This window comes from Vipera ursinii (genome assembly GCF_947247035.1).
Source record: "Vipera ursinii genome assembly, chromosome: 2".
In the NCBI taxonomy this organism is placed as follows: Eukaryota; Metazoa; Chordata; class Lepidosauria; order Squamata; family Viperidae; genus Vipera; species Vipera ursinii.
The window spans coordinates 275,821,568-275,844,246 of record NC_139513.1 but is presented as its reverse complement, the minus strand read 5'-3'; the positions used below and the strand labels follow the sequence as shown (position 1 = coordinate 275,844,246).

The 22,679-nt window shown below is 38.8% G+C and overlaps 1 protein-coding gene across 1 annotated transcript in view; it reads left to right on the top strand.

Moving 5' to 3' along the window:
• The window catches only part of WDR70 (WD repeat domain 70), a 117,874-nt gene extending 95,567 nt beyond the window's left edge, over positions 1–22,307 (top strand). Inside the window, exons 14-18 of the mRNA XM_083353526.1 lie at positions 6,206–6,306; positions 12,061–12,140; positions 15,754–15,870; positions 17,256–17,418; positions 21,944–22,307. Coding sequence (XP_083209652.1) covers positions 6,206–6,306; positions 12,061–12,140; positions 15,754–15,870; positions 17,256–17,418; positions 21,944–22,031 — 549 coding nt within the window. The 3' untranslated portion in view covers positions 22,032–22,307. The remainder of the gene's footprint in view (positions 1–6,205; positions 6,307–12,060; positions 12,141–15,753; positions 15,871–17,255; positions 17,419–21,943) is intronic.
• Positions 22,308–22,679: the final 372 nt, after the last annotated feature.

The window sequence follows — 22,679 nt, the reverse complement described above, 5'->3', positions numbered from 1 at the left end:
GGTTCATCCTTTCTGTCTTCTTGCCTGCTGACTCATGCTGACGCAGCATCTGATAGGCTGGCAATAATTCGATGTGCCGATTGACAGAATATTGGATAACCAAGCCTCCTTTAGCAGGCGGCCCCCCTTAGTTGCATCGTGAGCCATGACTTTGGCTTCTGTAAAGTTAAACGTGTGGTTGTGCTCGATGGTATGAGCCCATACCTGTGATTGTTTTTCTTTTCGTTTAACAGCCAATTCATGCTCATGAAGTCTTGTCCGGAGGCATTTTGTGGTCTCACCAACGTAGTTGCATGGACAATCATTGCAGCTGATTTGGTAGACCACTGATGACATTTGCTAGAAAATAGAGGATGACAAGTTCTCATCAATGAGATGAGAAGGCAGACAGGACCCAAAGACATGGGAAGAAAAGAGAACATTGCTTTTCATTCAGTGTAAATTTGAAAAATATTGATAATGAAAAATAGAACAAAGAGGGGTTTTTTTCCAACATAGACTTTTGTGGTCTAGCGAAAACCTAAGGCATTTGCTTCTTGTGTCATCCTAAGCAAGGATGTCTGCATTACGACTTCATTAGGAGTTTTTTATACAAGGATTAACTGTGTTTTATTCAGATAATTGTCCAAATGTGAATACACATATTTTAAAAATGTGAAGAAATTGAAAGCTAATAACACATCTATATGCTTATCTATATCAAATTCTGTTTCCATTTGTACATTTTTTTCAGTAGTAGCTAACACTATAAATTCAGTGAGTTCTCAATTATGGGATCTTTCAAGTTCTAGGTTTACATTATATTTATCATGAATTGTTTAGCTTGTTCTTTAAAAAAGGGGGTTGCATCAGGGTTGACATAAGACTTTCTCTTATATTGAAACCTCAGTATGATGCAGGCTCTAGTGATGTATTCTAAAAGTTTAAGCATTGGACAGATAACAGTAAAGGAAGAAGCTGAAAAAAGTTCAGAATACAGAAATATCCTTCATTCCAGCCAGCCGTGAGACATTGGGAGAAAATTTGAGTTTTGCATTGGGTAACTGAGTTAAATCAGAAACTGTTATCGGTGTTACATACAGTCTGATACTTCAAGAACCTTGGACTAGTTTTGGCCTGAAGGTCCCATGAGGCACCAGTCCACGTTTATGACTATACTACTGAATTTCAGCCTTTTAGTTTGCCACAGAAGATAGGTGATGTGGCTTTCTGTCACTGGAGCCATACTTTATTCTAGGCTAAAAAAGTATATCTAATTAGTTTGTGGTCCAGCAATAATGTAATAAGCTTTGATTTATTTCCCATGGATTACTGTTTTGATAAACATAGTAATCAACCAATGGAAATTGCCTGGATAAAGACATGTGAGTGGTAGGTATAAGCCTCACTGATACTGCATACCATACAAAGAAATGTAAATTTGTGGACCCGCGATATGGGAACAGTGCAAAAAACATAAAGAAGATTGTCTTGATGAAAACAGTCAATACAATTATTATATAATCTATACAGGGAAAAAGGACCCTAAAATAATTCCCAAACTATCTTGTTCTCTCCAGCAACCCCCCCAATAATTAGATAGTCATCAGCAATCAAAATGTTACCCACATTCATCCCACAGAATCCTTTAGAAATGGATTAGATACTAGAGGCATTTTGCGTGCAAACCATTTTTTGCTTCAGCCGTTGCTTAATCTTTTTTTATCTGCCCAGGTTTTTCTTTCCCCAACTTTCCATCTTTTTCCCCCAAATGTCTAAATGCCAAACATATACATTGCTTTCCCCTTATAATTTAGCATTAAACTAATTTAAATTGGATTTCCAGGGTAATCGCGAACTATTACTTGCCAGTTTATTTTCTAATGTGGAACTAAAATCAGAAGTGGAATCCAATAAATGTGAAAAAGAAAAGTAAGTGGTTTTGCTCTTAGGCTTGTGCAAAGCATTTAGGACTAAATTTATGCCAGCCTTTCTTGGAAAGATGCTTTCTGAATATGCGTGACTGTCTCCAATGACAATTTTCCCCCAAGTAAAAAATAATCTGTATGCTGATGCAGTTTTATTGTGTTACAGAGGGAAAAGCTATTTCCTCTTTTCTGCATTATACAGTGTTGATTCACAATGTCAGAAGGAAGGCACATTTAATGTAATCCTTATAATTTATTTTCTGGTTAGGGTCAGCATCATTTTCTGATGCTAGCACACTTGCAAATCAATTCCCTCAGTTGGTCTGTTTTTAAGAAGCTTATGCACAAATCTACACTGTGCTGATAAGAGTGGTGAAGCATCCTACATCCTGCTTATTGTATGCAAAGATTGTATGCTTCGGTGTCTAAATGAGTTTGCATGTTGTTTTATAGCTAAAGGTGTTCTTATCTGTTTGGGGTTTAGGCATCTTTTAGACACTGTGGTATAAGAGATGATGTCATATGTGATAATGTGGGATTTTGTTGAGCTTGTGGAACCTGAGGAAATGGAAATGGCTTAACCTCTGCCATCAGCAGACTTGATATATCCTTGAATCTCAAGAGAGAAATATATCAAAGATATATGCCTTCATATGGCCAGGTGAGCAGTTGGTTCTGGGAGATAACACTCAATTCATGGAATATATTAAGCTACATACCTTAAACTTTCATCCAGTTTCCAAATTTCCTTCTTGGGGAAGGTTGTTGAGAAAATATTGGGGAGCGGGCTATAGAGGGTTCTAGAATAAAACAACACTGGATTGTTTTAAGTCAGATTCAAGCTTAGCCATGGGATAGCACTGGTCATGCTGTTGGGTGACCATTGAGACCTAGATGGTTTGGTGGGTCCCTTTTGTTTATTAAATTTCTTGCTAGAATTCAGAACCATTGACAGTGGAATCTTTCTAGTGTATCTACAAGAGTTGGGTGGTCACTGGCTTTATTTTATAGTGGTTCTCCTCCTACCTAAATTGATGGTTCCAGATAATGGTGCTTAGAAACACTTGAGCCCTTGCTCCACTGGAGGTTTCCTCAAGACTCAGAGCTCCATCCATCAGTTTGGGGTAAGGTGTTATTAGTATATTAATGCTGCTCAGCTTTACATTACAACTTCAGGCTATGCCAGAGATGCCATGAAAGTTCTGAATTGGTGCTTCAAGACTATGGGGCAAAACAAGTTTTAATACCTGTTAAGACAGCACAGTTGTTCATCAAGAGACAGCATGACATACTAATAGCTCCAATCGTAATAGATACTTTGGGCAGGGTCATTCACCCCCAAAAGGCATTGGCTGTTTACTCATGCTTGATGATTTTCCTGGACTTTTCTGCAAGTAGAGTCAAGAAATACCCTGAAGACTAGCACTTCTCAGGGTATAAATGACAGTCTTGGAAAATATTTTCAGATGCTGTGACTTGTCTGTGCCAACCAAAATCATAATTTTGTATGCTGTATGGAATTTGAAGAAGCAAGGCAGAAGGAGTATTTATACTTTTGAACTTTGTAGAAGAATCTTGGGAGAAAAATCAAGAAAAAATGAATAAATGAATTGCAGAACAAATCAATCCAGAATTCTCACTTGGGGGAGAACTGAGCAGGTTTAGCTGATAAAATTTTGGATGTATTATGTGAAGAATCAGATCCTTTAGACATAATGCTGGGAAATGTGGAAGGAGAAATAAGAAGAGAATTGCTGGAAGTAAGATGAATGGATCTAATTGCAGTGGTGGTGGGTATCTTACTGGGAGAACTGAAGACCCAGGCTGAGGATAGATTATCTTGGAGAAGGTTTATTTGGCTGGCTAACAGTTGATACCAAGTTGATAGCCCATAATCAATTATCTTAGTTTGCAAACTTATTCTCAAATGTAAGGATCACTTTTTATGTCCTTTAAAGATAATGGTGAAAAGCTTTTAAAGAAATTTGCATTTCTAAAGTTACCAAGTTTTACTTTTTACCTTCAAATATCCACGATGTTTTTCACAAATCCTTTAGTCAAAGATGAGAATTTTCAAGTTTACAAATTAAGAAGCAGGGGCAAGGGTTGGCTCAACATTTTGTGCTGATTTGTGAAAACAAAATGCACAAAATTGCCTCTGTATGTTGACTTTGGGCAAGAAGCAAAATCTGATTGAAGATGTATTTCAAATCCTATAACTGGCTTTTAATTATAGCACTTGCAACAACACTAATTCAGCTAATTGTCTCTTGGGTGCAGTTGAAATATAAGCAACAGCTGTCTCATTTGGAGCTTTGTTGTAAAATATAAAAATGAAAAAAGCAAAGCATTTAATTCATACTTACAAAAAGACATAAATGAGAGCCCAGCTCAAGGAAAAGTATGACGATTTGGATTTTTTTTAATCTCAAAAGATAAGTAGCTTTGTTACTAGCATCTGTTGATGTCTTTTATTTGGAGATTTTAATTGAGAATCCTGAATTAAGCAATATTGATGATATACGGTGATACTTTGGTACTCAACTGCTTTGAAGCTCATTGAATTTGGTACTCAACACATTTCGACATGAAAATTTTGTCCCGATACTCATCATTTGTTTGGTACTCAATGCACAAGCTAGAACTTGTCAGTATTGGCTGCCTTGTGACTCACTATATTATTCCTCATGGGGAAAATATTGTTTGGTACTCATCGTTTTTGGTACTCATTGCACCTCCCGGAGTCAATTAACGATGAGCACTGAGGTACCACTGTATAGGTTACATTATGTTTTTTTGTTTCTTTCATGATATAGAAGCTCTAGTCTTATATCTATTTACAAGTCTATGCTGAATATTTTTTGGACGATGGAATCCTTCCAGTAGGTGTTTGAATCCGGGTGACTGTTTAGACAAGTTCCTGCAGTTCTCCTGGCTTGCCATTACTTCTTTCCTAGGGATGAGAGAGAGGGACTGGCCAAGGTCACTCAGCTGGCTTTGCTCCTAACTCAGGACTAAATTCCCAATCTCCCAGTTTTGAGCCTGATGCTTTAACCACTACACTAAAGTGGCTGTCCTGTTTTGAACTAGGCAAACTATTAACAATGGTTTAAAACAAATAGAAGAGATGAGGAGGAGACAATTGCCAAGAATGAAATAAAGATTTGTTTACTTTTTTTTGTTTTATTTATGCTTGTTATATAGTTTGTATAGTAAAACATTTGTGTTGTGCACAGTCAGGAAATGTGGCAAATTTTAAATGTAAATACACGTAAATAAAACAAAAAGGAAACCAGAAACAATCATTTCAGATATAAGAATAATTTTTTTCTCCTCAACCTTGTTTTCATAAATAATATCCCAAATTTGGCAAAAGGCTTCTGTCGTATTTACAAACACAAGATAGCAAAAAAAAAAAAAAGACAGCGTAATGAAGAAAAGGAACACAAGGTACTATGCCCATTCATACATACAAAAATACATGCATAATACAATGAAGCAGAAATACATCTATTTTATAATTGTTCTTGTATCTCTTATCTCCTAGTAAACTGTCCAATTCTCTCTTCACTGTTAAGAGGAAATTCTGCACTGTTAAGAGTCCAGATTCAAATGAACCTGATAACTAAATCTATATTCTGTATCTTTCTAAATAACATTACAGGAGTCATGCTTTGAATGTGGCTGTCTCTGTTGAGGGCACAGAATGAAGAGTGCCAAATGCAGGCTGAAAGTAGTGCAAATCACTGTGGTCAGATTTCTCTGAGGCATTTGCTGAAGGTTGTGTAGTGGCAGCCATTTTCATGTTGTTGCCATTGTGTTATTGAGTTCCTAAACAGTTCTGAACTATCTGAAGAACTACCCTACTTTTGCAGACTAATCCCCCTTGCATACTGGAGAAAATATCTAGCTGAATATATCGCCGCCTGTTAATATTCATTAGTGTGGTATGGAAGTCAGAATTCTTTGTTGTAGTTATTTCTTCATGGAAGTAATTCTAACTGGAGATTAAGGATGCCTCAATTGTGACAAGTTTTTATTGCAGGGCTGGACAATTGATTTTTTTCCCAAGGGGCTGCATGAGAAACTGGGACTGTTGTGGAGGACCACCACCGCCCCACACACTGCTGATGCTGCCCTGCCTTTCTGCCCCTGACGCCACCCTGCCCTCTGCCATTGCCTGCCACCATAGGCCAGACAGGGTCATGGGCTGCAGAATACCCATGTCTGTTTTATTGGAACTGAAAACCTGTGTATCCAGATCTTCTGTTGATTTCCATTGCCATCTCACTTTACAGAGTGTCGTTCGGTGTCTCTGGCATCCTAAACTGAACCAAATCATGGTTGGAACAGGAAATGGATTAGCAAAAGTATACTACGATCCGTTCAAAAGTCAAAGGTAGTAAATATATTCATTTTTTTTCATTTGGATGTCACAAAAATGTTATGACCCTTGCTGATTTAAAATCATAAAACAAAGCTAATAAGCCACAATAAAAAATTCAGATAACAATTAAAACATTACAGTAGGATGCACTAATCCACCTTGCATGGTATCATCTCTCAGATCCCAGCAGAACAACTCCTGTCCCCGCAGCTTTTATAAAAACCCCAGAAATTATTGTATTGTGATCTGATTTCATGGATGGATGGATGGATGGATGGATGGATGGATGGATGGATGGATAGATGATAGATAGATAGATAGATAGATAGATAGATAGATAGATAGATAGATAGATTAGATAGATAGATTAGATAGATGGATGAGATCCTATTGAAATCTGTTTGCGTTCTTTTTAAAATGTACAATTTGTGGTTCAAAAATACATTGGAACTTAGCATTATCTGTATTAACATTTTTGGAATGCTGCATCTGAAAATTGCAGAAGTGTCACCAGTGTAATGAACCAAAAACAACAACTCGTATCTCCTGGGTGATTTGTTAAACTGAGAATTAAATATCCTGTCCAGGCCTAGCGTTCTTGTCCCCAGTTGACTTTGGTGCTTGTGAGCCTGATAACTTTATAAAAAAGAATTTCCCATTATGTCTAAAATAGGAGATGATGTTTTAATCTTGGTTTTCAAGATTAAATCACGTATAGTTTGTTGTTCTCCAGAATAAAACCACTGTTTTTAATTTTAGAACTAATGGGATTTTTTTTTCTGCAAGCAGCAAAGGCAGCACCCAGGAGATTGTTTCTGAATTGGTAAAAGTCTGATTCCCAGGTAGTTTTTTCCCCCAACATGCATTTGTGTAATATATTTATGCAGCTGGGCTCTTTACTCAGACAGTAATGAAAAAAAACAACAACCAGATTTCTGGTCTGTCTCACTGTTTTTGCAGCCCCTGCTGCAAAATGTTACCACAAAAAAGTCAATGTGAAAATGAAAAATGTCAAATATATGGTTTTTCTGCTCATTCTCATCTTTTTTTAATGTAAAATTTTCTGTCATCATTGAATTTGGACATTTGAACATCTTCCTGTCATTTTGTAGTATTGTAACCATTACGGAAATATTCTATAGCACTTTTATTTCCCTGAGGGTAGAAAAGTGCTTTTTACAGGATAAAATGTAACTTTTCATCTCAAAATAAAACAAAAAAAGAAAAATGCTTATGGGGCGATTAGACTCATAACTGTGGGAATAAATCCAGAACAACTTCCCACATATGTGATTCTGTAAGTGAAAGGGTGGAAGTTTTTAAAAAGAATTGTAACCTAGCATTGGGTTGAAAATCTTAGTTGTTGAGAGCCTACCATTTTCCAATTTTCTGCAGAGGGAAGTGGTCAAGATGGCTACTGTAACTTCTTGATTGATGCTCCAACTTAATTGCATGCATGCATCAGATATAAAAGGGGCACGTCTTCAATGACATAGTCATTCTAACCCTTTGATCCTACTTAGATTTAGATTTAGATTTATTGAGATTTTTATACCGCCCTTCTCCCAAAGGGACTCAGGGCGGTTCACAGGGCATAAATATGAACACCAATACAAACATTAAAAAATAATTAAATTAATGCCCAAGTTAAAACCAGAATAATAAAACAAACCAATAAAAAACCCAAGTACCCCCATCAGGCCAGACCCGCTAGTTCAAATAAATGGGTCTTCAACCCGCGACGGAAGGATCGGAGGTCTGATGCCATCCGGAGCTCGACCGGCAGTTGGTTCCATAACGCCGGAGCACCCACAGAGAAGGCCCTCCCCCTGGGGGCCGCCAGTCGACATTCCTTGACAGGAGGCACCCTGAGGAGGCCCTCTCTGTGGGCGCGCACAGGGCGGAGGGGAGTCGACGCCGGCAGCAGGTGATCCTCGAGGTATCGCTTCCCTGTGTACCCCTGGTCCTCACTCTGTGCTACAATATAAGACAGTGGTGACGAACCTTTTAGAGACTGAGTGCCCAAACTGCAACCCCAAACCCACTTATTTATTGCAAAGTGCCAGGGCTGCATCAGCATTGTGGTCCCTTTTGGGAGGGTGGGGGTTTGGCCCACTGGGTGGGTGTGGCCAGGGTGGTCACAGCAGACTGGGTGGGTGGCCATCTCGATGATTTAACACCTCTACTCGAGCTTGCTAGCCAGCCATTTTGCCTGCTTTGTGCTGGGTGGGGTTGCTGCTCCAGGCAGTGGCAACGGCATCCTAAGGGACCTACACGAGCTGCTAGTGGCGGCAGTGCACATGCCCACAGAGAGGGCTCTGAGTGCCTCCTCTGGCACGCGTGCCATATGTTCGCCAACACTGAAATAGGAAATATAAATAATGATGATTGTCTGATTTTCTCCAGGCATTTTCAGTATGGCCCTATCAACCCTTGCATAGGTAGGGAGGGTATCACATTAGGAAAGGCTGTTTTGACAATCTATATCACAGGTCTGCAACCCGCGGCTCCGGAGCTGCATGCGGCTCTTTCAGCCATCTCCTGCGGCTTCCAGTCCTCTGCCATGTGCAGTCCAAAAAAAAAAAAGAGTGGGACTAAAAAATTTCAACCAATCAATTCAAATATGCAGGGTAGGTGCATATCTCGCCTTGGCTCCACTCTTCAGTCACACACATTTTTTGAGGCTCCCAGTTTTTCCTTTTGTGAGGGAACCGGTTCTGAGTGGCTCTTTCACTGTTTCGGGTTGCTGACCCCTGATCTAGATCTTCACAGATAGTCCATCATTCGAAACTCTGCAACTCAGATAGCTGTTTGGTCAGTAAACCTTGCACCATATCTCAAGCCTTTGCAATGCCAAGGACTCTTAGAGTTAAGATGGGGTCTTGGGGAAGATTCCATCTTGGCTTAAAGATATAAAAGTATATACTTTTTATATCTGATTATGTTATGACCCAGGCATCTCCTAGACCTAGAGTAATATTTCTCAACCTGGGCCCCTTGAAGATGGGTGGACTTCAACTCCCAGAATTCCCCCAGCCAGCAAAGCACATTGCCCTAGAGCAGTCTTTCTTAACCTCAACAACTTTATGTGTGGACATCAACTTCCAAAATACATTAATTGGTTCATGAAATTGTTAGGCAAATTCTGTGTCAGTAAAAGGCCATATTCTGGCTACTCTTGGTAGAACGTTTTTACTTAAATCATTAAAATCACAGATTTTTGGTTTTCTTCCACCTAGCTTAGCCAAGGAGAGGATCTTCAGAGGCATTCATTTTTGCTTTTGAGAAGCTATAAATTGCAGAAAGAGCTAAAATTATGATTAATCTAAGCAAGCCAGCTTCACTAATTACAGATGGACTTTCTTTGAAACTAGCTGTGGTAATTATTACCACTGTTCATTGGTCCGGATGACTCAACTAACCATAGCCAAATAAAAACAGAAATGTAAATTCCCCAATTTCTCTTTTTGGACACACAACTGGAAAAAGTGTAGAAATCCTAATTCTCATTATGTACTGTACTTCACAAACGATCCAACTTTTCAGTTGAAATTGGTGTGACCTATAAATCTGTTAAATAAGGAAAGAAACTGTCCTTTATTTTGGTGCCTTTAAGTGAGTCTTAATTCCTGGCGACCACCTGGACAAGTCCTTCAAGTTTTCTTAGCAGGATTTCAGAAGTAGTTTGTCATTGCTTCCTTTCTAGGCTGAGAGAGGGACTGGCCCAAGGTCACTAAGCTGACCTTATGACTAAGGTGAGAGCAGAACTCACCGTCTCCTGAGTTTTAGCCTGTTGCCTTAAACACTATACCAAGTTGGCTGTCTTGCTCTAAGGTGGTGAAAACCACCACCATTTTGACCTAACCACTGAAATCAGGTTTAAATTCATGCATAAATCCATCTATAATCTTTGATTGATTACGTGCCATCAAGTTGTTGTTGACTTCTACCAATCACATAAATAAATTTTCTCCATGATGATCTGTCCCTAACCTGGTCTTCCAGTAATACATAGACCTTTAAAAAAAAACCCTTAGTGACTGTGCTAGTCCCTGCAGTAGTCTTGGCAAGATTTCTGGGAAGTGGTTTGCCATTGCCTCCTTCCTGGAGTGGGGGACAGCGGGAGATTTATTTCATTAAAGATTTTTTTAAAAGACCAACCAATTATAAAAAAAAACAATACAAACTAATATAAAGTAGGAGAAAGAAGAGAAAAAGAGAGAAATCAAAGAGAAAGTTAAAAGTGCAAGAAAGGAAAAAAAGGTAAAAGAAAATTAAAAAAGAAAAAAAATGTACAAAGAAGTACGTAGCTTCTGATCTTACAGTTACAAACACAATTATAAATTTATCTTATTTTATGGTCAAAACATAACTCTCTTCTTTCTATAATCTATCTTGTCTAATCATAAATCATATTTTTTCTTTTTTATGCAAAAAGTCCACAAGAGGTTACCAGTCAGCAATAAATGTAAATACTGCCTTTTCTCTGATAAAAGAAGTCAGTTTAGCTATCTCAGCCAGTTCCACCATCTTTAGCAACATTTCTCTATTATGAGTAGTAATATTGTGAGTAGTACCCTCTCTTTCCATTTTTGTGCATACAATAATCTTGCTGCAGTTACCATATACAATACAAAATTCCATGGCTTTTTTCCCAACTGTTTATTTAACAATCCCCAAAGAAGAACCTCTGATCTCAATTGTATATTAATTTTTAAAACCTTCTGAATCAGTGAGTATATGTAAATCAAAAATTTCCCAGCTTTTTATGTCTACCAAACATGAAAATGTCCCATCTTGTGCTTCACAGTTAATGTAAATTTATGTATTCTAGACAATTTCTTTGAGGATATATATAAATTATACATCATTTTATAAAAAAATCTTTTTAGATTATAACCTAGTATAGGTTTCAATAATTTCAATCCCATATTTTCCCATTGATCCTTCTGTATATTTTAACCAAACTTTTAGCCCAGTTTCTCATAGATTCTTTTACTTATTCTATTTCAAGTTTCAGTAAAAGTTTATATAGTTTAGCAACTACCTGTGCCAACTTTGAATACATTTTCTATTACAAACTCAGTCCTACAATGATCAAAAGCATAGAACTCTTTTGTCTAAATCTTTCTAATAAATAAAAGAAGCATTGATAACTATGTCACTCTGCCATCAGTTGTTCTCTTAATTTTATTTTATATTCACCCTGACAAAATCATAGTATCTCATGATAAATTACCCATTTGTGTTTGCCTATTTTTTCTTGTCGACAAAGTGCTTCTTGTGCTAAAAGGACACCATAGTGTTTTGAGGTACAACTTGGGTTTCTATCTATTCCATATTCTCAATCTGGCATGTCTAACATAATGATTTTTTAAAATCCACATTAATCTTCTTCCTTCCAGTTGGTTGGACTCCTCTTATGGATATATACTGTCAACTTTGCCATTGCTGTATGTTCTCCAAATTTGATCTCCAAAATCCCCAATCTGCAAAGTTCCTCTTCCCCAATGTTTGCCAAATTTGTTCTTGCAGCTTTCAACACAGATCTTAGTAAATTGTGATATTTTCCATTTATGGTTTCTGGAATTATACCTAATTAGACTATTTGTGGTTTCAGTTCAAATTTTATTTTTAGGACCTTTCTAGATATTTGGATGCTTTTCTTCCAATATTTTTGAGACTAATTTTGCCATGTATGATAAAATGTTCCTTCTTTTTTATAGCATTTATAATAATCTTTTTTAATCCTTTTATCACCCCTAGGGGAGCAAAGCTGTGTGTTGTGAAGACTAAAAGAAAAGAGAGACAAGCAGAGACTCTCACACAAGACTATATTATAACACGTAGGTTCCTTTTGAACCTCTTCAATAAGTATAGAATGTTTTATCCTAATGTATTAAGACACTTAATACAAAGGGTCATGAAAGACTTTTTAAAAAGAGCTAAAGTGGCTTATCAGCTGTTTGGAGGAAGAGAGGGAAGTAGGTAGCTTTATTCAACCACATGTACCACCACTATGTGCTAAGCTTTTAAAAAAGACATTTTAATTTTAATTTAATTTAATAACATTTATATACCGCCCTTCTCCCTGAGGACTCAGGGCGGTTCACAGGGCAGAATAAAATAGCAAATACAAACATTAAAAAAGATTAAACAATTGCCCTAGTTAAAAACAATGGAAATACAGTGCTAAAAACCCCAAGAAAAATTAAAAGACCAAAGATAAAACAACCCCAGCAATCCCCATCAGGCTAGGCCAGCTTGTACAAACAGAAATGTCTTAAGATCGCGACGAAAGGAGCGAAGATCGGGCGCCATCCGGAGCTCTACCGGTAGCTGATTCCACAGCTCCGGAGCGCCCACAGAGAAGGATCTCCCCCTGGGGGCCACCAATCGACATTCTCTGATCGGTGGCACCCTGAGGAGGCCCTCTCTGTGGGAACGCACAGGGCGCAGGGAGCTTGATGCCGGCAGCAGATGTTCCCTGAGGTACTCCGGCCCCATGCCATGGAGTGCTTTGAACACCGTTACCAGTACCTTGAATCTCACCCGGAAGACAACTGGCAACCAATGCAGCTCACGGAGCAGAGGTGTAACGTGGGAGTATCGGGAGACTCCCAACACCACTCTCGCGGCTGCATTCTGTACCAGTTGGAGCTTCCGGGTGGTCCTCAAGGGCAGCCCCATGTAGAGAGCATTGCAGTAGTCCAGACGAGAGGACACGAGCGCATGAGTGACCGTGCATAGATCATCCCGGCTAAGATAGGGCCGCAACTGACGCACCAGGCGAACCTGTGCGAAGGCCCCCCTAGTCACAGCTCCTATATGGTCTTCCAAGGTGAGCCGTGAATCTAGGAGGACCCCCAAATTGCGAGCCCCATCTACGGGGGGTAATAGTTCACCCCCCATAGCCAGAGGTGGAATGTCCGAATAAACCCGGGATGAAGGTATGCAAAGCCACTCAGTCTTGTCGGGGTTGAGTTGGAGTCTGTTCCTCCCCATCCAGACCCGAACCGCCTCCAGGCAACGGGACATCACGTTGAGGGCATCACTGGGGTGGTTTGGGGTCGAAAAGAAAAGTTGGGTATCATCAGCATACTGATGATACCCAACTCCAAAGCCACGAATGATCTCACCCAGCGGCTTCATGTAGATGTTGAACAGGAGAGGCGAGAGGACCGACCCCTGAGGAACTCCACAAATGAGAGACCTCGCGGTCGACCTCTGCCCCCCTGCCAACACCGACTGCGAACGTCCCAAGAGATAGGAGGAGAACCACTGTAAAACTGTGCCTCCCACTCCCAATCCCCTGAGACGCCGCAGCAAGATACCATGGTCGATGGTATCGAAAGCCGCCGAGAGGTCTAATAGGACTAGGACAGAGGAATGCCCCCTGTCCCGAGCCCTCCAGAGATCATTCACCAGCGCGACCAATGCCGTCTCCGTGCTGTGCCCGGGCCTGAAACCCGATTGGTACGGGTCTAGATAATCCGCTTCATCCAGGACCAGAGGGAGCTGATGCGCCACCACACTCTCAACAACCTTCGCAAGAAAGCGAAGGTTGGAGACAGGACGAAAGTTGTTCAATACAGCCGGGTCCAGGGCAGGCTTCTTGCTCAGTTTGTCCCAAATATAAGATCAGAAAATGTAATCTTCTCCAAAACCTTTAGCTTGGTTTTTAGGGCCAGCTACTAATCCTTTAGGGATACGGTGGCTCAGTGGGTTAGGACGCTGAGCTTGTCGATCAGATGGTTGGCAGTTTGGCGGGTCGAATCCTGAGTGCCGCATAACAGAGTGACTGCCTGTTACTCGTCCCAGCTCCTGCTAACCTAGCAGTTCGAAAGCACGTAAAAATGCAAGTAGAAAAATAAGGACCACTACGGTGGGAAGGTAACAGCGTTCTGTGAGCCTTTGGCATCTAGTCATGCCGGCCACATGACCACGGAGACAAACGCTGGCTCTTCAGCTTTGAAACGGAGATGAGCACCGGCCCCTAGAGTCGGAAACAACTAGCACGCATGTGCGGGGGAACCTTTACCTTTTACTAATCCTTACTGGAATACTTTACTATGTTTGGAAAACAGTGGAGACCATTCATGGGATCCCAGTTTTACATCTCTTTTAAAGGTGCAGTGTTTTCCCTTCTGGATGCTGCCTTAAATATTCTGCCTTAAAGATGCTGCCTTAAATTAAGACACAATACTTAAATCGATTTTTCTCAAAAAGGCTGCCTCAAAGAAGGCATTCCTCTCTTCCTCCTATTTCTGGGGACTTGCTTGCAGCAGTAGCTTATTGCTATGGCATGTGTTGGGCTTATAACCCCCAACTTTTGTTTTTATCTTTTGTTCTTCCAAATTAGAGCATAATTACAATAATGTTGCAAGTTCTTTGAGGAATTTATTGGTTTTACTGCTATCACCAAACCTTTCCCTAATTTGAAAATGTTTCCGTTGTTCTCTCCTATTTGTACACGGGTGAAGTCTGGAACAAAAATCCTCTTTTTTAATATTTGAAGGGAGTGGAGAGGGTTTTGTTTGTTTGTTTTTCTGTTTTTGTTTCGTTGGTGCTCAAGACAGTTTTGACTTTCAGTAGCTACCTGGACAAGCCCTTGGATTTTTCTTGCCATTTTTGAAAGTGGTTTTATACTATTGCTTTCTTTGTAGAGCTAAGAGGGAGTGACTGGCCCAAAGTTCTCATTTGGCTTTATGGCTAAGATATAAATGCTCTGAGTTTATAATTTGGTGTTGGTAACCATTATGCTACACTGGCTTTCTAACTTTGACTAATATAAATTTTGTGAAGAGGTTTGGACTAGACCAAAGTTGGGATTAGAACAGTGGTCCTCAACCTTTGCAGCTTAGTGGCCTGGCTGAGGTGGGGTGGGGAGAGAGAAACTGGGCCATATAAACAGCGGGCTGGCGTGCATGCACGCACGCAGCCCTTGTGCAACCAATGGGCCAGCACCAACACCTGTAACTGCCTACTAGCCTGCCACTTGTGCAAGTTGAGCTGTGCAAAGGCTCCAGCCAGTCACTCACATGGCCCAATTCCGAATAGGCCATGGGTCACGGCCCTGGGGGTTAGGACCCTTGGTCTAGAAGATCTCTAAGGTCCCTTTTAAGTCTGTTATTCTATTATTTTGGAGACAGGTTCCCTTAAAATTACAGTTTAGGTTAACTTCTTAAGAATATTTTGTGTACTCTCAGAGCAAGATTATACTTAATAATTTCTACAGTACAAAATAATTCCTTCAAAGTTGGAGGCATTCTACACTAGTCCTTACGCCTTGCTTAATCCTGGTTAGTCAACTGAATATTCTATGTCTAGAAGACTATGTCTAGTTCAAGAGTTTCACTTCATAAGCAACATGTAGGTGGCAAAACAAAATGATGGACATTGTGTAACATTTAAAGCTCTGCTTTTAAATATGACGTTTTCTTTTTTATCCACATGAAGCTCATGCACTTCCAATGTTTCGTGAACCACGTCAGCGAAGTACAAGAAAACAGCTGGAAAAGGACAGAATGGATCCCGTGAAATCTCACAAACCAGAACCTCCAGTAGCAGGACCTGGTAACCAGATTTTTGAAATGTGCTGTCAGCAAAATACTACAAAAGCCATTAGATGCTTATTTCATATAATCATAGAAAGCAAAAGTTGTAAAGTACATGGGAGATTATCTAATTCAGCTCTCTCTCTCATGCAAAACCCAATTACTAAAGCACCCTGGACACATTTCCCTCCAATCTTTATTTAAACATCTATTGCAAAAGAGAGTCTACCATCTTGTAGGACATTGTACTCTGTTGTGGCATAGTTGTTAATGTTGTGGAATTTTTCCTGAAGATCATCTGTTCTAATTCATGTTCAAATTTAATCCCATTGTTTCTAGTTTAGTTTTCTTGAAAAATTCTGAACAGCCTTGCCCCATCTAGTTCGTTTATTTAATCCAATGTATATGCCACTTTGTGTCCAACTTACAAATAGTAACATTCATAAAATATATTCTATTTCTGTGATAATAATGTTCTTATTATAGTTGCAACATTGGAATTTTCTACATGACAGACTTTCCAATTCTTGAATGCAGCTATTATATTTCTCTTAAAATTAAAATTTTTATTCTCCACACGAAACATGCCCAATTTCTCCACCGATTCCTCATACATTTTTCTGTCCATGTGTTCTGTACTAGCCTACTACCGGCCCTGCAGAAAAGGCAGGGACAACCCCTTTACAAAACGGCAAGAGGCTGCAACTAAGCCTGCCAAATTTATTGACATAAAACAGAGCAAACAGAAACACGAACCATGAAACAGGAGCTATTCAAACGGTTGCCTTCAGCAAACCAGCCCTCCCACACATTCCCCTTTTAAACAGTTCAAGGCGTGGCTTCTCTCTGCCTCCTTCTGAGGTGCCCCATTGCCTTCCTCTGTTTACTCCTGATTGACTGCCTCCTGCGTCGGGCGTCCTTGAACAGGGCCAGCTGTGGGTCATCTTCATCCACGCTGTCAGGCTCACACAGCTGGGTCTGCGTCGTAACCAGATGGGAGGGGCCTGGCTGAGGCCTCTGCGGAGCCTCTGGGCTATCCTCTGGAGGCTCTCCAACACCCCCCTCCTCCTCCTCTGAATCGTCCGACCCAACTGCCGAACCCACAGGCTGACCCTGAATCACAACACCATGTTCCTGAATTAGTTCATCCATGTCCTTCCTAAAATGGGGTGCTAAAACTAGACAATATATTCTAGGTGCAATCTAATCAAAGAACGGTTGAGAGCGATAATGGGAAATCAAATCAACTTGGCAAGCATAAACTATAAACTATAAAAATTTAAAAATGTTGATGTACTGGAATATTCACCTTTTTATATCTGTATGTATACATAGATATTTGCTTAATGGCTATCCTGTGTGCTCTTACATTTTTCACAACTGTTTATTCTTTGTTCTCATTAGGCCGTGGTGGTCGTGTTGGGACTCATGGGGGTACTCTGTCGTCATACATAGTGAAGAATATTGCACTGGATAAAACTGATGATAGCAATCCCCGAGAGGCTATTTTGCGGCATGCAAAAGAAGCAGAAGAAAGTCCCTACTGGGTTGCTCCAGCATATTCCAAGTAAGTATATTTTATAAAGCAGAGATTGGATGATATGCCTTAAACTCTGGTGAAGTTGAATATAAGAAGAATATCTATTTAAAAATACCATCTTCCATTTTTATTCGATAGTTTGCAGAAAATTGTTAACAGTATCAATAAGTTGTACTAAAATATTTAGTTAATTTCTCCATGGGCAGACATTTATTTTTGTAAATGTGGGAATGTTATACATATCAGAAACCTATTTTCTCTAGATGTTTTGCAATAATACATTGAACAGTTGTTGATCGTCCTTCCCTGAAGCCCACAGTCAGAATTCAGAAGGCTTACTGTTTCAAGAGGGCAGTTCACATTATGGTTTCTTGTTAGCAACATAGATGGGTAAGAATTGGGAGGAGGCAAGTCTAATTTGTTCAGTTACATATCAGATGACAATGTTTAAGTGAGAAAGTTTAGTGGAATTACTAGCATTGTAGGTCACATGGACCTGCAATGTGATAGCAAAGAAGTTATTATGAATGAAGGCAAATATATGTGTCCTGGGATAATGTTACAGGATCCAATCTAGGTTGGCCACTGGGACCAGAGGTTTAGTCTTCCGAGCTTTCAGACTTGTACTGGAGCCCATCCTCAGGGAACTTCTCTACCGGAATGTGTGAGAGATTCTGGTGAGAGAGAAATTCTCTGAGGATGAACTCCAGCAGAAGTCCAAAAGCTTGGAAGACTAAACCGCTGATCCTGGTGACCGATCCAGATTGGATTCTGAAGCTATTATGATTATACTACTGTAAAACAGGCTTGAATACTAAAGTTTTATAAACCACATACCATAGGAAAAGCATAAAAAGAGGTTGTGAGCATACTTCAAATTCTGCTGATCAAAAGTCAGTCACCATTAACTACCTTGAGTGAAGCCCTATTAAAAGAGAAAAGGGAGAAGGCAGGAGTTGGTGAGGATGGAAAAGAAGTTAGAAAAAGGAGAAAGCACAAAATGGAATTAGAGAAGGGTGAGTTAGGATCAGAGCCATCTAATACTCATCTGAATGCCAAAAATTGGATTAAATATATTATACAGCCATTCTTCTTGTGAATTATTTTCCCCTTTAGTGTATACATTAAAAATGAATAAATATAGACAACATAAAATTTATAAGGAATTTACAGTCTTCCTTTTGATAGGCTTGTACGATGTAAGGGTAAGGAATAGGAAAGTTGTCTTTATCTTTCCGTATTAATTTATAAATCAGACACTTTGCTTTGTATGAGCACACCCACTTTCCTGGACCAAGTTTGTTTTTTGCTTTTGTAAAAGAACCTTACCAAGAACCCTACCAACCCTACCAATTAATGGGACATTAATTATTTTAAAAACTTCTGTACTGGAAAACCTCCATACAGAAACTTGTTTTCGTGTCTTGATTACCTATTGGTTTGGGTAATGTATAAACAAGGTACAGATTGTGTAGCTGAAAGCATAGCAGTTGAATAGCAATTTCAGGATTAGGTTCTTATCAGCTTTCAGGTGAAATTCAATGGTGAACTAGATGTGAAGATCTGAAGAAGGGGGATGGTATTTTGACTATTATTGGAAGCCATACAAGGAGTTCTGGCCAGTGGAGTCTCTCTGGATAAAGAAAGATTATGAGATTGTCCATCTGCAATCCAAACAGCTGCTTCTCATGAGAGACTGCAGGAACTGAAATTTTTGTAGTTGATCTATGATTCACATGCCTGGACATCAAGAGATTTCTGCCAGGCTCACGACCGCAATGCAGCCCATAACGGACATGAAGTTTGCAAAAGCCTCATTTTCTTAATCACTATCAATTGTAACTGTAAATTGATTCTATACTTAAAGAGAAATCTTCTGATTGGCATGATAAGAGAAAGCTACTTAATGAGTCAACATTCTTCCTGGATTAAAAGAGGAGGGGATTTTTTTTTAAAAGCATTTAAATTTCTAGCAAAAAGCTTACTAAGAATTGGATGCAAGAAAGTTTAAATGGTGAAAGAGAACAGTGATTTTTAAGGATTAATTTTGGCAAAATATTTATAAAACATTGAAAATAAATAAATGGACTGGACTTTCATGGGAATCTTGTTTGATTAATACTAAAGAGTGTAGACAGCAAAGAAGCTAAGAAAAAGAGACAAACTGATGGTGACTGTAACTACAGAGTGCAAATTGAGACTAAAGTATCAACAGAAGATAAAGCAGAAGAAAAAAAGGTGAGGAACTTGCCTTTTACTTTTTACCTCATAATTACTCTCACTTTTGGATTATAATATTAGAATGGCAACAGTCAGAAAAAGCAACAAAATCAGGAGAAGGGAGGAGGAGATCATTAGAGCAGCTTGCAAAAAAAAAAGAGGAATTACACCAGAAGTGTTGCAGAAAATGCTTGAGGAATTGGGTAAGATGTTGGCAGAATGGAAGAAAGAAGAAATTAAAGAAAATGGAAGAATCTGTAGAAGTAATGGAATATGTAAAAATCAAATAAATGACAAAGTGGAAATTTTGAAAAGTAAAACAGAAGGTATAAACAGATATGATTTAGATAATATGGTGAGATTCAGAGCAATTCCAAAGGATTTTGGTGAGGATATTATATTAGGTTATCAAAGTCTTATCAATTTTTTGGAATAGATGAAGAAGATACAGAGGCAGAAATTGACAAAGTTTATAGAATGAATACAAGATTTGCAAAATTAAGAAATCTTCCAAGGCGGGCCAGATGCATCATGGCAAATCTGTGCCCACCCCATTGCTGGCAATGGAAAAAAGTTGTGATACATCACAACACATCACTTAACATTGTGAGTTTGACACCCCTGTTCCAAGGAATGTCCTGGTGCACTTTGTCAGGAAGAAGGCAAGAGACCAAGTTCTGCAGCAACATTTTAATACAAGATTGAAGATTGATAATACAGATGCAACTGTGCTTAAAGAAATTCTGATTAGAATACTGTGCAAGAGAAAAGAGTCTTTCTTTCTGATTGATAGACTTAAACAGAAAAAGATTCCATTTCAATACCTCCAGAAATGCAACAAAAAATAACCAAGATGATATTGAGTTATGTGCTACAGGTATTCATTTTTCTAAAATTTTGGCCTGAAATATAAATGGAAGAAAAACCCATCAAAAGAGGAAAAAAAATCATTATTTGAAAAATTAAAACAAGATATAATTTACTTACAAGCAACACATATTAGAAAAGAATGTATAAAATATTGGACTTAAACATTTTTGATTGAAGAACTTATTTCAGCAGGAACAAAAAAGAAAAGAAAAGGAATTGTTTTGCACATAAAACCTCAATTACAACCAGATCATATATTCACTGATGAGTATAGCAGCTATGTTAGGGTGGAAATTAATTTACTTGGGATTAAGACTTTGATATTGGGAATTTATGCCCCAAATGAAGCTAAAGCAATGTTCCATATAAAACTTATGGACATATTAATGGGCTTTTCTTAGGAAAATTGGTACTAATGGGAGATCGGAATGGAATGATATCCCCACATTAGACAGAAAAATATTAAAGTTACACAAAGTAATTACCTTTTTTGTTGTTGTTTTAGACAATTTAGAGCTTGTTGATACATGGGGCATAAAAATGGCAGTTCAAGACAGTATACTTAATATTCAGAAAGACATAGATCAGTGGTTCTCAACCTTTTCTTCACCACCCTTTAAATACCCTTGGTGGCCATGTACCATGGTCACAGTTCACCAAGACTTAACTCAAGGTTTAAATTATAACATTTCTTCAAGCCTTCGCAGACCCCCTTTGATGACATCATCCCCCCCCCGGATCTGCAGACCACAGGTTGAGAACCATTGATATAGACATAGACATGATTTGAATTTTGAAGAACCTGATTACTGAAGTTCATAAAGTAACAGATACTACCAAAGATTTTTTCAGACCATAATTTGAAATATACCTAAAAAGTAATTGATTTCATTGTCTTTAATAAATGTAATACAGCTATATTAACACTGCTTGGAGTTTCTTGACTACTAATTTATAAGCTATACGTAAAGTATTGAGTAAAATGGAAAATGTTTCTGAAATAAAGAGCAGATGTATTTTGTATCTCGTGAAATGTAAACTTTGTGTTATATGCAGTGACATCTTGATCGGGCTTTCAGTGTCTTCTGTTTTTCAGATGAATTCAGTTTATATTCATATGAAAATAGTTATTAGGATAGTGTGCAAATATTCATCTAAAGGATATTTTTCTACTTGCATAAGCCTTTTTCTGTCATTTGCAAAATACAAGATCCCAGCAATATATTAACAAATGTTGTGAGGTGTATATACATGTCTTTGATGTTTGTTTTCATATGTTCCTTTATTTATAATTCAGGTAAAAATCAGATTTTGGTAGATGAGAGCAGAAATTTCTTAATCCATCAGTAAAGAAGTGATGGAATATTTATTTGGGAGTTTTTCCCCCCTCGTTTTAAGAGCAAACCTGAACACTTCTGCAGAGCTCTTGTTTAATCGCTATTGTTCTTTCATGCTTTTTTAGAACCCAGCCGAAAACAGTTTTTGCAGAAGTAGAATCTGATGAAGATGAAACAGATGACAAGCCAGAGTGGAAAAAACGTAAAATTTGAAGAATTTAAATTGGAGGTGCTTCACAAGGGATTTGAGACAGAGATGAATTCTTTTTCCTTATGCAAAAGAAGTCAAATTACTGCAAGCAAAATTGCTTTAATGCACAGGAATATTTCACCCCTTTGAAAGACTATAATTGCCATAAAGTGAAATAGAATTGTTTAGCATAAACTCTGTATTTTATTAAATAATATAAAGTCATAAATAAAAAAAAATTATTTCTTCAGAGGCCTTTGTTTATGTATGTGTATATTTATAACCCATGGGACGCGGTGGCTCAGTGGGTTAGGACGCTGAGCTTGTTGATCAGAAGGTCGGCAGTTTGGCAGGTCGAATCCCGAGTGCCGCATAACAGAGTGAGCGCCTGCTACTTGTCCCAGCTTCTGCCAACCTAGCAGTTCGAAAGCACGTAAAAATGCAAGTAGAAAAATAGGGACCGCTACGGTGGGAAGGTAACAGCGTTCTGTGCGCCTTTGGCGTCTAGCCATGCCGGCCACATGACCATGGAGACGTCCTCAGACAAACGCTGGCTCTTCGGCTTTGAAACAGAGATGAGCACCAGCCCCTAGAGTCAGGAACGACTAGCACGCATGTGCGGGGGAACCTTTACCTTTACCTTATATTTAGAAGAGTAGATCATACTAACT